The sequence below is a fragment of the Pygocentrus nattereri genome, chromosome 8 (genome assembly GCF_015220715.1).
Source record: "Pygocentrus nattereri isolate fPygNat1 chromosome 8, fPygNat1.pri, whole genome shotgun sequence".
NCBI classification, from domain to species: Eukaryota; Metazoa; Chordata; class Actinopteri; order Characiformes; family Serrasalmidae; genus Pygocentrus; species Pygocentrus nattereri.
This window is the reverse complement of record NC_051218.1, coordinates 10614851-10630811: the sequence shown is the minus strand read 5'-3', so window position 1 is coordinate 10630811 and position 15961 is coordinate 10614851. Positions and strand designations below refer to the sequence as shown.

Sequence of the window (15961 nt, the reverse complement as noted above, 5' to 3'; positions counted from 1 at the left end):
AGTAGATGATTTTAAACATGCCTCAGACGTACTACATGTCCCAGAATGCATCAGCAAGGAGTCGTCACAACTCCAAATGGACTAGCGTTGTCCTCCGAAAGAGCATTCTTCATTTTCACTCCGTTTAATGATTCCTAACACAGGTTAAGAAGGGTTATGCTTGGTTACAACACCAAATAAGCGAATGTTCAAATCAGAACATTTAAAGGTAAGTAGCTACATAGACCTACGAAACGGCGGTAACGTTTCAGTCTGTGAGTCTGGGTTATTGCAGGTGTTAGCTGGCTAAAGCTAGTTTAGCATCTTCTATCATTTTTCCCCGCGAGAACTCGAAGATGTTGTATTAACGGGTACTTGTAGTTTATTATCTTATGTCGTTGTCGGACTACCAGCGGGTAATTTAGACGCCCCCTGAAAATGTGTCATTTTCTTAGCTAATGGAGGGAAGTATTGCTGGTTTAACGTTACATGCAGCTACTTGCATGTAAACTAGCAGTACTTCCCTCCAGGACAGGGTCGCTGAGTAACTCCTCTAGCTTCTGTGGTTGAAGTCGTTTTCTGAGAGGCTGGTTACTGTAAGCCACAAAGCTGTGCAGTAAAACATTTAAGACATTTTCATGACATGTTTTCATACCCCAGTGATGCTAAATACAACGAATACGCGATTATAAAGGGATCATGTTGAGTTGACTGGTATTTCAAACCGGTATTTGACGATGGGTTTATTTTATGGAAGAAATTCCATTAATATGTTTCTGGAAGAAAAATGTCCAGACAGTGCTGGCCTCATGAAATGTCGCATTAATTTTACTGCGGTTAAAGCCTTTCCAAAGAGACTAAATGTTGTGCTACACTTCTCTGTAATGCACAGAAGGTCCCACTTTCCACATCGAAAGATGAAGTTATTAACATCAGCACAGAATTCCAGTATCACTGCATCCCTGCTAAATACCTTTTATTGTTGCTTTTAAAGGTGAATTCCAGTGATTTTTCAAAGTTTCTGCACAATTCAATTGTTAAATGGAAAGCCATACAATATGCACAATGCAATAAATACAAAGCACATACATAAATGCAAAACTGGTGTGTGGACATCGTAACCCCTGATTCCTGTCACCAACCCTGTAAGGAAATCAGACTTGGTATGTTTACGTATAAAACCACTCTGAATGAGTTTGTTTATGTCTCAGCAACGTAAGTATGCAGAACATCTGAGAAATCATTTGAGATACATCGGAAGAGCAAATGTGAAATTTTTCTGAATTGATGCTGACAACTATTGGTTATTGATATTGTGCACTACTGGCTGTTTTTTTTATTATTATTCTCATTATTATTCATTGTTCCCAGCATGTAGGAGTGCACAATGCTGTATGTGTCTTAACACTTGACGCAAAGCCATATCCTACAGGTTAAACAGCTCAAGCAGCTCTTTCTGATGTGGTCATGGCTAAGAGGACAGGGATTTCACTGTAGGGACCATTTTAGAGAAGGAAAAAAAGATTTATTACATAAACTGTCTTTTAAAACATATGACTTCAATTCTGTTATTTGGAGAGAGTGCATTTAGGTTAGTAGCTAAATCGCTCACTCTTCATTGACTTTATAACTTTGATGTTATAATGCTTTGTCTCATTTCAGTTTCCTGAAGGAAGTGGAGGTGGATTGCTCTGAAGATGCGGAGACTGTCTCGGAAGAAAGCACTCAATTTTGTGAAGGAGCTGGACGCTTTCCCCAAAGTTCCCGAGAGTTATGTTGAGACATCTGCAACTGGTGGAACCGGTGAGCATGCACAAGATTACCGAAATGTTTTATTTTGTATTCATTCAGTCTCTCAAGTCTGAAAGGGCCCTCATTTATCATTGTATTATATATTCCCCTGTGAGGTTCACTTATATGGTGTTATTTTAGATATAAACAGTAAATGTATTTTTACTTGACCATTTTCCAGCCTGTCTTTATTACTAAGAACTAAAAAGAGATTTGGTGTTTCCATGGCTTTATGAATGATACATACAAGTGATTTCTGTTCTGATTGGCTGCCCTGAATTGTGCCTCATTTAATAGCAGTTTTGTTTGCAACGCTCTATATAACTTTAGCATGACTACAGCTAAAATGCTGTAGCCTAAATGTGGTGAGTGAAAGTAAGGGTGTTGTATATCATGACATTACAGAAACAAAGAATTCAAAACAGGCTTTTTGTAGCTTAGTCACCCTACATGGACTGTTTGGGGAGTGAATAGTATGGTTTGAAAATGTAACAATGGTTATGTTCTACATCAAACTCTTATTTAAAATAAAAACTGAAAAGCAAAACAGTTTCCCATGAGATGGGCCCTTTTCGGCATTTCAGCACAGCAGTTAAGTGAATCAAAATGTTTTTTTGTTTTTTCCCCCACTAACAGTGTCTTTGGTGGCCTTCACGGCCATGGCGCTGCTGGCCTTCTTTGAATTTTTTGTGTATCGGGACACGTGGATGAAATATGAATATGAAGTGGATAAAGATTTTTCGAGGTAAGGCTTTTACTAGCATATGTGTTTTTACGTAATTTAAAAAGCTAAATGTAATCTGATTTGAGAAGTTTGTATGAAAGAGATTGAAGAAAGGTCAGGAAACTTCAATTGTTTTTTTTTCCTTGCAGTAAATTAAGAATCAACATAGATATTACAGTCGCCATGAGGTGCCAATGTAAGTATTTTTACCCACAGAAGTTCTTTTCTGATTATTTAGGGCTGGCCTTGTGGACACACATTAGGCTTGGTCCTGGACAACAAAAAAATTTGTTTTATTTTATTTATTTATTTATGAAAAGTCCACCTTGACAATTTAAGTTGTGGTTCAGCTTAATTTTTTTTGTGAACATTTGTGAAATGAACTTGTGAAATCATCATGTTTCCTCCAGTTGTAGGTGCAGATGTGTTGGATCTGGCTGAAACAATGGTAGCATCAGATGGCCTTCAGTATGAACCGGTGAGAAGCATCTCTGTGGAGACCATGTCATCTTATTGCTAAAATACTTATTGTGTAATTACCTTATATCATAGATAATGATTAAGATGTTTCTTTTACAGGTTGTATTTGAGCTGTCCCCCCAGCAGAGGCTGTGGCACAGGTAATTACTGTACCATTACTCTTATTAAAGAATCTTTCTTTAATAAGAGGTTTTCATTCCTTCGTCTGTGTGGTGGGTAGGTATTGTTTTCATACTGCTATTGATTCAGGCCTGATTTTCCTAAGGTATTGCAGAATTAAGATTGCATGTAAACTCAGCCCAAAGCAATTCTTCATTGCACTTGAAAGCAATGAAGCTTTTGAATTTTTCATGGACTGTAGCAAAGTTGGGTAACCCACAGCTTACTCTGACTCATCTGTTCCTTTTCTGGTCTTCCACCAGGACACTTCTGCTGGTTCAGAACCGACTGCGGGAGGAGCACTCCCTCCAGGATGTCATCTTCAAGAGTGTCATGAAAGGAGGCCCCACTGCACTGCCGCCAAGGTCAGTCCTATGAGCAATAGCATGGATTAGGTTAGAGACACGGATTCTGTTGGATTCCCAGTTTGATCCTCTCAGTAGTTTTGCAAGCATACAAGACAAAAACAGAAAGTTGATCAAGAAATTTATAATGAAAGAGAAGATGCCCATCTTATTAAGAGGCATATCAAGTGCTGGATCCAAAAACAGTTGATTCAGCACAGTCTTCCTCAGTAAGGTGGACACAACATGTCTGCTGCTGTGAGATGATTAAAGGGCCTATATCCCTTTTTGCTTTTGTATCTAATTTTAGGTCAGTTTGTGGTTGTGCAGTTTTATGCACCGGAACCAGTCAGTTAATTTTTACATGCATGTTTTCAAACTTCTGCTCAGCTCTGGTTTGCTTCCCTGTATTGTGCTTCATTCATAAAGCAGTCTAGGCTAAAAGAGTCCTTGTAACTTTTGCATGAAAGAATGGGACTGAACTGCAGTGGACTAAACTGGGAATAAAATGAATTTAAAACAGGTTGTTTGGCTGCTTAGTGAGTTTATATGGAGTGGGAAGTAAATGTATTTTTTTTTCTGCCTCATGACTGTAGATCACTTTTTTACTGGGCTGCATCACCATGGCAACATATGTTGCACAGTTAACAGCTCTTGAGTTTTTCAATCACATGAAGAATACCTCTTTTCAGTGGAAGAAATAACATTATTCCATAAAGTGCAAACACAGTAGCAGTGACAACAGTGTTGTTTTTGCTGTTATAAGTCAATTCCTTTCTACATATTTAAGCAGTATGACATTTTTTCCATCTTTGAAAAGTATGCCACTTGACTCCTCACCTGTCATGTGTTCGGCTGTTCACCATAAGCATCACAGTTTCAATTGCAAGGATTATCTAAACCTTGGTTAAAAGAGAAAGTTGCTAACCTCCTTCAAAAAAGCAGTTAACGGCAGTTGCATTTGTTATAATAGGGAAGCTGAAAGTTACTGATACTGTCAGATGCAGGAACATAGTCCAGCCTTCATTAGTGAAGATGAGCAGTTTTGCTTTTCTCTCCTCAGAGAGGACGATCCCACACAGCCACTCAACGCGTGTAGGATACATGGGCACCTCTACGTTAATAAAGTGGCTGGCAATTTCCACATCACAGTCGGCAAGTACGCATCCTTTGCCCCCTTGGCATTTCCCATTAAATCCTCCTTTAATACATAGTAGCAGCTTTGCTACCATGTATTGAGCTTTGTGTGAGGCATTTATTGATGACTTAATTAAATGTGTTGTCTTTATTAGACTGATAAGGAATTATGCATGGTCTCTGGTTCTTCTAGTCATATATCAGGGTAACAGTTTCAGTTAATGCAAGTTTATTAGAATTGAAATAAATATAATGATGTAGAGCAAAGTTGTGGCTGTCAGCGTTAGATTGCAGTATTGGTCTCAATAGCAGACTTTTCTTTAAGCATTAATGTATACTAAATGTGCTGTTTGTTAAAGGGCCATCCCGCACCCAAGGGGCCATGCTCACCTTGCTGCACTGGTCAGCCATGAAAGTAAGTTTGCTTGTCTTCTTACAATCACATTGTTACTGTGTTCGTCAGAGAAACATCAGTTATACTGATACTGCATCAATTATAAGGGTTTGTCAGTTCTTGTTCTTGAACGTTTAGAGCTTTCTGGTGGAACGAAGGAAAAGTCCTGTCTGTCAAATATTTATGCATTAATGCAGTATTATTTTGAGTGGTTTCAATTATATTTATCAGTAGTCTGATCATTTATGTCACAATATGCATTCTGAGCACTGACTTCATTAGAAACAGGATAATAAGGCTTGGTTAGTTGAATTTGGTACAGTGTAGTTTGTGAAACACTTAATCATTATATTCATATTTTTGATAGTAACTTTTGTGGCACCTTTTGTGTTCCAACTTATCAAACCTCTAAAATGCAAAATGTAGTGACATCTTGTCTATTGTGAAAATGTCTTCAGTATCTTGCCTTCTTTTCAAGATTAGAACAGGTTTCTTACATTATTATTTATGCCATAATCCCAAACAAACATCAGACTGAGTTGTGTTTCTACTGTCAATCCACAGCATACAACTTCTCCCATCGAATAGACCACCTGTCCTTTGGTGAAGAAATCCCAGGCATACTGAACCCGCTCGATGGAACAGAAAAAGTTTGCACAGATCGTAAGTACTTGACTTGAAAAAACCTAGAGTTGAAAAACAGGTTTTGCAGTTCTTCTTGTTGAATAGAAGTCATTGTTTCCCATTAATTCCGATAATATTGTCAAAATTATTGTTTTTTAAAACTTTTCTGTTTTTAATCCTTTTAACAAAAACTTATGCTTTTCTTGCTGTCAGATAATCAGATGTTTCAGTACTTCATCACCATTGTTCCCACCAAACTGGAAACGTACAAGGTGTCCGCTGATACACATCAGTACTCTGTTACAGAGCGGGTAGGTTAAAGGCTTGAGTGTCTCCCATGGTATGTGTTGGGGAGCCAGGAACAAAAAGAGTGTATTAGATTGTTTAGAATGTAAACAAAGCTTCTCATGAGGAAGTAACAGGTTTTGTTGTAATAGCACCAGATTAAATTAAACTATAAAAAAACTGCAAAACTCCTGCTTTTTTAAAAAAAAAAACCTTGCTAGTTCATGCCATAATTAATCAAATTATATCATTTAAAAGATAAAATTGTCATCTTCCGCCTAAAGTACTTTTGACCTGCGTCTGAAACATCATCAGATTTTTCATTGCCTCACCATGCACCGGTGGGACAAATAATAATATTCAGTAATACCGTATTTCACGTCCCCTTCCCTTCTCCCCCACCTATCAGTGAGAGAAAACGCTCAGCTAGCTCAAAGACCCTCTCTCATACCATGTTTCACTCAAAAATGTTATGGTACAGAAGGATGTGTTAGGATTTCTGACTCATATTGACTTTAAGATACTAATTAGGCAATTTCAGGAAGTTTTTACCTGGGTCTGTAATAGAACAGTTAAAGGAAAATGGGACTGTTAATGAATTACATCTACCAATTAATTTAATGACTAAAAAGGCTGATCACTTGATTAAACAGGTCAAACCATCAAAATGGACTTAACTGTGCAGTAACAAACCATGCATTTGTTTTAGTTTATGATCAGTTATTTTAAATTCATTATTCATGACTTTTTATGAAATACTATGTGGCAGTGCTAAGCTAATGAAAGACACTTTGACACTGTGTCCACAGGAGCGGGTGATAAACCATGCTGCAGGCAGTCACGGCGTGTCAGGCATCTTTATGAAATACGATGTCAGCTCCCTCAGGGTGTTGGTGACAGAGCAACACATGCCACTCTGGCAGTTCCTGGTGCGCTTATGTGGCATCATTGGGGGCATCTTCTCCACCACAGGTACTGTAATGGCATGGCAGCTGTGTTTTGGAAACTTACCTGTTAGAATGTGCATCATGGAGAGAAGAAATGACCTACATCTGAATAAGAGTGCTCTGTGGTCTCTTAGGTATGCTGCATGGCCTGGTTGGCTTCTGTGTAGATGTTGTCTGCTGTCGCTTCAAACTAGGAGTCTATAAGCCCAAAGGGGTAAGTTATTTATAAATGAGCCATTTTTCAACCCCAGTGTCACCATACAATTATAACATTGTGAAGTAAAGCAGGTACATGTCTAACACTTAAGAGAAAATATGAAGATTTGATACTTGCATTGGAATAATGTATTGTGTGAGCACACCATAAAATGTACAACCCTGGACATAAGGAGTAATATTCTGCTTCTGGCATGTACAGTGAGTCCAAGAAGTATTTGATCCCTTGCTGATTTTCTTTGTTTGCCCACTAATAAAGACACTATCCTTCTGCACTTTTAATGGTAGATATATTCTAACATGGAGAGACAGAATATCAAGACAAAAATCCAGAATATAATTTTAAAGAATATATTTTAATTAATTTGTATTTCAATGAGGAAAATAAGTATTTGATCCCTCTTGCCAAACACACTCAATACTTAGTGGCAAAGCCTTTGTTTGCAAGCACAGCGGTGAGACGTTTGTTGTAGTTAACCACAAGTTTAGCACACACACCAGGGGGAATTTTGGCCCACTCTTCTTTGCAGATCCTCTCTAAATCACGAAGGTTGGTGGGCTGTCGCTTGGCAACTCTGACCTTCAGCTCCCTCCATAGATTTTCGATCGGATTGAGGTCTGGCGACTGGCTGGGCCACTCCATGACCTTAATGTGATTTTTCTTGAGCCAATCCTTTGTTGCCTTTGCTGTATGTTTAGGGTCGTTATCGTGTTGGAAGACCCAACCACGGCCCATTTTCAGATCCCTGGCAGAGGGGAGGAGGTTGTCCCTCAGGATTGTGCGGTACATGGCTCCATCCATCTTCCCAGTGATGCGGTGAAGTAGCCCTGTACCCTTGGCAGAGAAACACCCCCAAAACATTATGCTTCCACCTCCATGCTTGACGGTGGGCACAGTGTTCTTGGGGTCATAGGCAGCATTTTTCTTCCTCCACACATGGCGGGTGGAGTTGAGGCCAAAAAGTTCAATTTTGGTCTCGTCTGACCACAAAACCTTCTCCCAATAACTTGGTTCATCTTTCAAATGATCATTGGCATACTTGAGGCGCGCCTCCACATGTGCTCCCTTCAGCAGGGGTACCTTTCGGGCACTGCAGGATGTGAATCCATTGTTGCGCAAAGTGTTGCCAATTGTTTCCTTGCAAACTGTGGTCCCAGCTGCCTTCAGGTCATTTGCTAACTCCTGCCGAGTGGTTGCAGGACGATTTCTGACCGTTCTCAGCATCATTGCCACCCCACGAGGCGAAATCTTCTTTGGAGTACCAGGCCGAGGTCTGTTGATTGTCATGTTATACTCTTTAAACTTTCTGATAATTGCACCAATAGTTGTTACTTTCACATCCAACACCTTACTAATCTTTTTGTAGCCCATTCCAGCTTTGTGAAGGTCAACAATTCTGACTCTGAGGTCCTGTGACAGCTCTTTGGTTTTACCCATGTTGGAGACTTGAAATCTGTGTGATCTGTCTGATTCTGTGGACAGGTGTTTTTCACACAAGTGATTAGTGAGAACAGGTGGCTTCAGGTCAGGTAACAAGTTGATTGGGAGTGTCTAACTGGTCTGTAAAAGCCAGAACTGCTAATGAATACTAAGGGATCAAATACTTATTTCACTCCATGAAATACAAATCAATTAATATATATTCCTTAGATTTATTTTCTGGATTTTCTTTTTAATATTCTGTCTCTCCATGTAAGAATACATCTACCATTAAAAGTATAGAATGATCATGTCTTTATTAGTGGGCCAACGAAGAAAATCAGCAAGGGATCAAATACTTCTTGGACTCACTGTATTTTATTCTTTACTGTTATTTTTACTAGGGCTGGCCTGAGTAATTTAAATACTTTGGTATTTATTTCTTTCCACATAATTGGGATTAACAATTTAATTCCTTTGTTGTTCAATGTACACTGTCCTCAAATTGTATTATTGCTCCAGTCAGATATTATAAGTTTTATATTCATAAGACCCATTACATGCATCAACTTTCTTTTTTATTTATACATGTATTTGCCTCAACCAAATGAATGAAAAATTCACCAAACAAAAACTAACAACTGTGTAAAATAATTTAGAGTAGCTCAAAGAATTGTGATGATGGAATATTTGTGACGGGCCTAATAGTAAATTATTATTGTAAATAGAATTTAGAGCACTCTTAAAAGACTCAAGAAAGACAAGAGCTCATGTTTTGACAGGTGTAAGAAGTATGTGTAGCACAGCCGGTATGGACTGAAATATTAATAATTAAAACAAAAGGCTACCTGTTCCATTAGAACACACTTGCCATCTGGATATATTCTGAACTGCAGTTATGAACATATTTACAAGTATGGTTGTGGTATGTGTTTAATACTGGTTAAGGAATAAACAAAGTCCTCTAGAGTGGTTTGATTTGAAATGCTCAGTTTTAGAGAAACAGTAAGTAACTAAAGTAGTTGTGGTGATGGGAACCAGATGTCCAAAGAGTTTAGTGCCTCTAAAAGTTAACAGCAAGTTATTACATGTTTTTTTTACTTTGGCAAGAGTCCTCAAATAAAACATTTTCACCACAGGTTCACCATTATTTCACCATTAGCAACATTACATGTGCAAACATGTAAAGACACAGGTTCACAGATTTTTTTTTTTAGATGAAATTAGACATAGTGATCCTTGGTTCCTACCACCACTGTAAAGAGATCAACAGTTGGTAATTTCTCTACAATTAATCATTTCACATCAGAACAGTCTGAATGCTTTTGTTTACATCTCAGTCATTGAATTATGTGGAAATTTAGAAAAATCAGTGGAATTCGCCTTTAATTTTTAGTAATGTGCGTCAAGCTCAGGGAGTCGGAGTCTCGTGTTAAATAGGGGTGTTCTGTTCTGTTCTCGTAGATAAGCCTTCTCGATGGCCACGTGAACAGCAAAACACATCTACTCTCCGAGAACAACGAGCACTAGCATCCCTGCTCTGGTCCTGAGACTCTTCCATCCATGACACAAGCCCACCAACGGACCCGCTATATTATCCACCTCACTGCCATTGTGGTATCGTGAAGGGCGTTCTCCACAAAGCATAAAACTCCAACTCTGACTGTAAACAAACAAGTATTGATCCTTTATCACCAACAGCATAAATAATTATTTCTGCCTGTCTAAGCAAGATTCTTGAGAAGGTTTGATCAAAGTCCAGTTTGTTTACACTCCATTTCCACACTAGCTGCACATATTCATTTAATTTATTTATTATTTGCAGTTAGTTATTGTGCTTGTGAGAGGCAGCTTTTTCATCCCAACAGTAACCTGAGGGGTTACACGCCATGACACGTCTCAGAACAGCCATCACTACAAACTAGTCTTTTACTTGGACACATCCTTCTTTAAAAAAAATCCATCTGGTACCAGTGAGACCAACCCTATGATTATGATGATTATAGATATATTAGGCTTAATGAAAAATCTGGTTTCATTGATCAGGAAACCCTGTACAACACACATGCAGCTTGGCAGTATTATGATTCACATTGGGTTCAGATGGTATTCAGATGAATTCATTTAGATGCTTGGAGGGGATAATGTTCAATCAGCTGGACACTTCTCAGGATAATGTGCATGATGCTTATTTTTATCCTAAATCATCTCAGTGAGATGATGGGTGGTTAAAAATATCGTGCAGATAAGATATGGAAGAAGAATCTGTGTCAAATGACATCGTGTTTACTTGTTTACAGTTGACTGAACTGTGGTCTGAAAACATTTGTAGAAGGTGGATGATACTTTTATTACACCATTTGAAGAAAAAAAAATGTAACACTGTAATATATAAGGAGTCTGGTGGAACACATTTGTAATTGATTTTCTACTGATTTTTTTTCCACCCCTTAATAAACAATGTGCAGTTTGGCTGATTTGAGGGAGGAAACATGGAATACACAATCCAGATATACAGACCCATCTCAATAATGATAAACTGGCAGACCCGTCATGTTCATATATGTAGCTTTATTAAACAGGCTACTTAAACCAAAGGTGCTTGCTTTATTTAACATGGTTTGTCCACATACGTTTTATGAGCTGCAAGTCGTGCTATTATTTTTCTGTCTGTCTACTCAAGTTTCAGTAGGGCTGCTACTCTTAACTGAAGCCCAACTGATGTATTGGTTGGTGGATAGAAGCTGATAGTGATCTGCGGTTTTATTGGTATCAGCAAAAACATCACCAATAATTAACAGCTTTTTGGTCATGGCATCACTACAATTTGAAGTCGCAATCTCCTGATGATGGGGCAAAATCTACCACTATATAACAGCAGTACAGGCTAAACTGGTAAAGGTGAATATAAAACAGTCATGGTTAAAATAATAACATGTAAAATATTCCCAACCTAAACTTTAATGCATGTAATAAAACTGCAGTGGCTCTGGATAATTCATCCCCTAGTGCTGTAATTCATAAGACTGAGCTTCTGCAGTTTATCTGAAAAGTGACCACTGAGAACTGAGTCATGTAAAAATTCAGTTGACAATCCTGTTGATTAATATTACATATCAGTGTAAACAAAAATAATTAACAAAGTGGAGGCGTATAATACTACAATCTTAATATAAAAATTACAAAACTTGGAAATGACAGATTATCTGATAACTTATATAGTGTAGACAAACGTTTTGAACTAAGCACCAAAACAAACCGATAGTTTATTGACAATGTAAAGTATTGGAGAACAAGAAATTGAGGTATAAAACTGCACATATTATTAAGTAGTAGACTGCAAATAATCAGTTCATAGTCATTTCTGTGACCAAATAACTATGAATAGCTATTTCATCAGTAAGGCCTCTTGTCTAATATTTCTGCTAGTTTCCTACTAGTTCTGTTAATAGACTGAAATCCAGTCGATGTTAGTTGTTGGATAACGTCGGCTGATACTGAATATCCAATATAGATCCATTTCTAATATGAAGAATTCTAGATATTAATTTTCATGAGTTAATTTTCAGGGCTATACAGGCTTTTAAGTTATTGTGGAACCACCTACAGCTCTGCTCATCAAAAAGTTCTTAATTTTACAGTTCCCTACCAGTTCTTTACAACTTACAGATTATATTAGCATCATATCAGCCATTTTATACATGTATCTGCAACAAAACTAGTTTTATGTGAATGAAAACTCATTCCAAACTAAGTCCCTTATTATTATTAGTTTTATTTATTTTTATCATTCTTAGCTGCTTAAAATTGGTATTAGCCACAAAAGTTTGGTTGGGTGCTAGTGTTGTTTGCAGTTGTTCTCTCTGAATGGAAGTAACAGCCATAAATGCTGTTCAGTGAAAGCGGCAGAAACAGTTTAATGATGAGCATAAGGACTCTGCTTTGGCACTGTGGTGCATGACCACCTACAGGCAAGAACAAACAGGACATTTGAAAAAGACATGCTTTTTTTTTTTTAATATATAAATGTATGTAAACTACTTCTGCAGCCGCCTTTAAACAGGAGACACTAACATTACAGGAGGGCTCCAAACCCTGCAGTGCTTTCTTCTCCTTGGTTTATCAGACGAGGGCCCATATTCACAAATCTTCTTAGTGTAGTGTTGGAGTGCAGAGAACTCACTCAGCACAGCACTGCAGTGACCTTTCAGGACTTCAGTTTGACCGCTGCCCTGTCATACCTCAGCTGAAGAAGATCTCTTGAACAAGCTGCAGGGCTTCAGGGTCAGACTTAGTCCTCTGAGAGTTGTCCTCAAGCTCAGGTTGAGCATATGAATGAGTGGGACGGTGGTCACCAGCCCTGTCTGACCTTCTGCTAAATCTGTCCTTCTCTATACATGCGATGTACGGTACTGTCTCCTGCTCAGCTACGTCCACGTCTGAATCACAGTTCCTCTCCTGGGCATCCAAGTCTGGCTCCTCTTCCGAATCCGTCTCTGGAATGACACAGACTTCTGCGGCCACCACTGGACAAGCTGCATCTGTCTGTCATACGGAGAAACAAAGAAGGACAAAACTTACATTAATTGTAGCGACGTTCAAAATGATTCAATGAAATAATGCACTGCATAGTGTCTGCCAATTTTTCATAAATCATGTTTTTATTGTGCAGTCCAGGTAATATCACACTGCAGTTGGGTTCTTTTAAGTAAAAATAAATCAACAAAGTATGGGTAACCTACAAAATTACATTTTACATGCATTTTGTATTTTGGCAAAAGCAGATCACTCCAATAGCCCTTTCTTGTTTGAGCTAAACTAAGCCATTTACTATAAGTAGGTAAAGTACTGAAATTTGCAATTAATGTGAAATAAACATCTAAAATGGTTCACTGCTCCCTGTACAGTGCACTGTGTGAGTTATGAAACTTTGGCTTTCACACCCCAGCGTTGCACTTCCGTTCCATGTCCAGTATGGAATTGTGCACACGACTGAATCCAAAATGCTTCTTTATTAGACAGGCTGTGCTCTGTTTAGATGCACTAGTAAATGAACAAGTATTCAGTTTCAATAAAACTTGAGTAAAGTACAAATCTTTAAAAGTAGTATTTGAGTATGGCTAACAAAATCCAATTACTCAAGCATCTAGTTTCCACCTCTGCCATCCAGTCGGCTCACTATATAGTGAATACTATGTAATTGTTAGTGACTGAGCTACACCATTCCGGCACACCACAGCCGGCAGTTCGTTCTCCAGCTCCAACTGACCAACTGACCGTTTGGGAATTTAGTGTCGTCTCATCTTCAGTCTGACCAAACCGGCGGTCGGTCAAATGTGATCCTAAAAATCTCTGTTTTCTGTTTGTGGCAAAGTAAGACGTAAAAACGTTCAAACGGCTTGAGCGTCTCCTATCAAAGTCGTTGCTTAGCAACGGCGTCTCAGAGGAGTGATAGTGTTTACGAAAAACCCGCGATGTTACGGTCTCAACCAATCAGCTTGCGTGGCCGGAACCAACTGTTGGATAATACAGTAATAACCTAGCAACGCGTTTCTCCCCAGCGCTTGGTATGTGACGTGGAACGTGTGGCGCAAACAGTGACGTAAACACCTGACGTTCTACCTGAGTTCAAACCGGTCTAAAAACGTAAAAAGGCGTTTCAAAGCGCACGAGTATATACGAATGCGGACTCGATCACACTTGTTAACAAAGCCAAACTACATTCAAGTCAATATGTGCTAACAAACCGAATTTGTTGCTGTGTGAACGCAGCCAGAAGCAGATTGTCCCGCAGCTTTGTGCCTCAGTCTACAATGTACATGTACAACTGACCACAGGAAACAGTGGACGCTCTGTGGAAAAACCTACCTTTACCTTTGCGTCATTCTTCTTTAAAACGCCGAGCGCCGTTTCCATGAGCTCGCGCTCATTCATCCAGTACATCATGACCCTAGAAGCAAAACTCCATCAGGCAACTAAGGACTCGAGTTACGAGGCTTAAAAGCTCAGCGGAACGAAAACGGGAAAACCGACGAGGCAGGAGTCGCATTCCTATTCGCCAGCTTCTTGTTGGAATTTCCCCGTTCCACCTTAAATGTTGCGGCAACTACATTCTGGAGCCTCGGACCTGCACCATTTAAGGTGGGACGGGAAAATTCCAACAAGAAGCTGACTGCAGCTTAGTGGCCGGTTAACCGCGACGCCTGCTCAGCCTCATTTACCTGTCGGGCCTCTTTTTTCTCGGACTGTTCTTTGCGCTTGTTTCGGGTCTCTTTCTGGCGCAGCTGCTGAGCGGCTGTTCTTTTCTGCGCCTTCCAGAGCCACAGTCAGTCATCCAAGACGGGAGATTGCGTTTGACAGACATAATAAAGCCGTTTTTCAGTGAAACACTTAAGCTTAACTTGGTTCGCTGAGCGCGCGGCTCTTGTACGAATTATTCAGAAAACGCCACAGTTCATGTTTCTCTGCGTCTCCACAACTAAACAGCTCATTAACAACAGCGCCATCGCGAGGTCTGGAGCCCCAACGTCTGACCTCAGTCTCCACTAGAGTGAAGGTTTTCCTCCTCTTTTATTTCCTCCCACTTTTTCCTTTTTAATCATGGAAACGAGCTAAATATTAAGGAAAATGACTTTCAGATTAAAACAGGTATTCCACATTTTTTTTGAAAAGTCGTTCGTAGTTCATTGATTGTAATGTTGAGTTATTGAAGTTATTTAGAAAGTTTTGATGTAAAATAGTTTGTTTCATGCCCAGAAAGAGTACCACAGATGCCATTTTTGTGTTGAGATTGTTTATAGAGAAGTACAGAGAAGGTCAGAAGGAGCTGCATTATGTCTTTGTGGATCTAGAGAAGGCAGATGATAGGGTGCCAAGACAGGAACTGTGGTACTGTATGAGGAAGTCAGGTGTAGCTGAAAAGTATGTTAGGGTGGTGCAGGACATGTATGAGGATAGTGAGACAGTGGTGAGGTGTGCAGTTGGAGTGACAAATGGTTTCAAGGTGAAGGTTGGGTTACATCAGGGATCAGCTTTGAGCCCCTTCTTGTTTGCAATGGTGATGGAAAGCTTGACAGATGAGGTCAGGCAGGGGGCTCCATGGACCATGATGTTTGCAGATGACATTGTAATTTGTGGTGAGAGTAGAGAGCAGGTGAAAGAGAATCTGGAGAGGAGAGGAATGAAGGTCAGTAGATACAAGACAGAATACATGTGTGTGAATGAGAGGGAGGCAGGTGGAAAGGTGAAGATGCAAGGAGTAGAGGTCGTAAAGGTGGATGACTTCAAATATCTTGGGTCAACCATCCAGAGCACTGGACAGTGTAGAAAAGAGGTGAAGAAGAGGGTGCAGGCAGGATGGAGTGGGTGGAGACGGGTGTCAGGGCTGATGTGTGACAGAAGGATAGCAGCAAGAGTGAAAGGGAAGGTTTACAAGACAGTAGTGCGTCCTGCTATGATGTA

General features: G+C 39.4%; 2 protein-coding genes across 3 annotated transcripts; one reads left to right on the top strand and one right to left on the bottom strand.

The window, feature by feature from the left end:
• Positions 1-54: 54 nt before the first annotated feature.
• Positions 55-11097, top strand: ergic2 (ERGIC and golgi 2). Its single transcript, XM_017690304.1, has 14 exons — positions 55-208; positions 1642-1782; positions 2407-2515; positions 2644-2690; positions 2905-2972; positions 3074-3114; positions 3397-3498; positions 4541-4636; positions 4974-5029; positions 5573-5671; positions 5846-5943; positions 6727-6889; positions 6999-7078; positions 9965-11097. The coding sequence occupies exons 2-14, from the start codon at positions 1677-1679 to the stop codon at positions 10028-10030; spliced, it is 1131 nt and encodes a 376-aa protein (XP_017545793.1). The 5' UTR covers positions 55-208; positions 1642-1676; the 3' UTR covers positions 10031-11097.
• On the bottom strand, positions 11057-15028 carry si:ch211-127m7.2. 2 transcript variants are annotated; one of them, XM_037540384.1, is made up of 3 exons: positions 14722-15028; positions 14369-14450; positions 11057-13045 (listed from the first exon to the last, which is right to left on the bottom strand). In XM_037540384.1, the coding sequence occupies exons 1-3, from the start codon at positions 14862-14864 to the stop codon at positions 12743-12745; spliced, it is 528 nt and encodes a 175-aa protein (XP_037396281.1). In that variant the 5' UTR covers positions 14865-15028; the 3' UTR covers positions 11057-12742. The 2 variants fall into 2 exon arrangements, with proteins under 2 accessions (XP_037396281.1, XP_037396282.1); XM_037540385.1 differs by having other exon boundaries at positions 14375-14450.
• Positions 15029-15961: the final 933 nt, after the last annotated feature.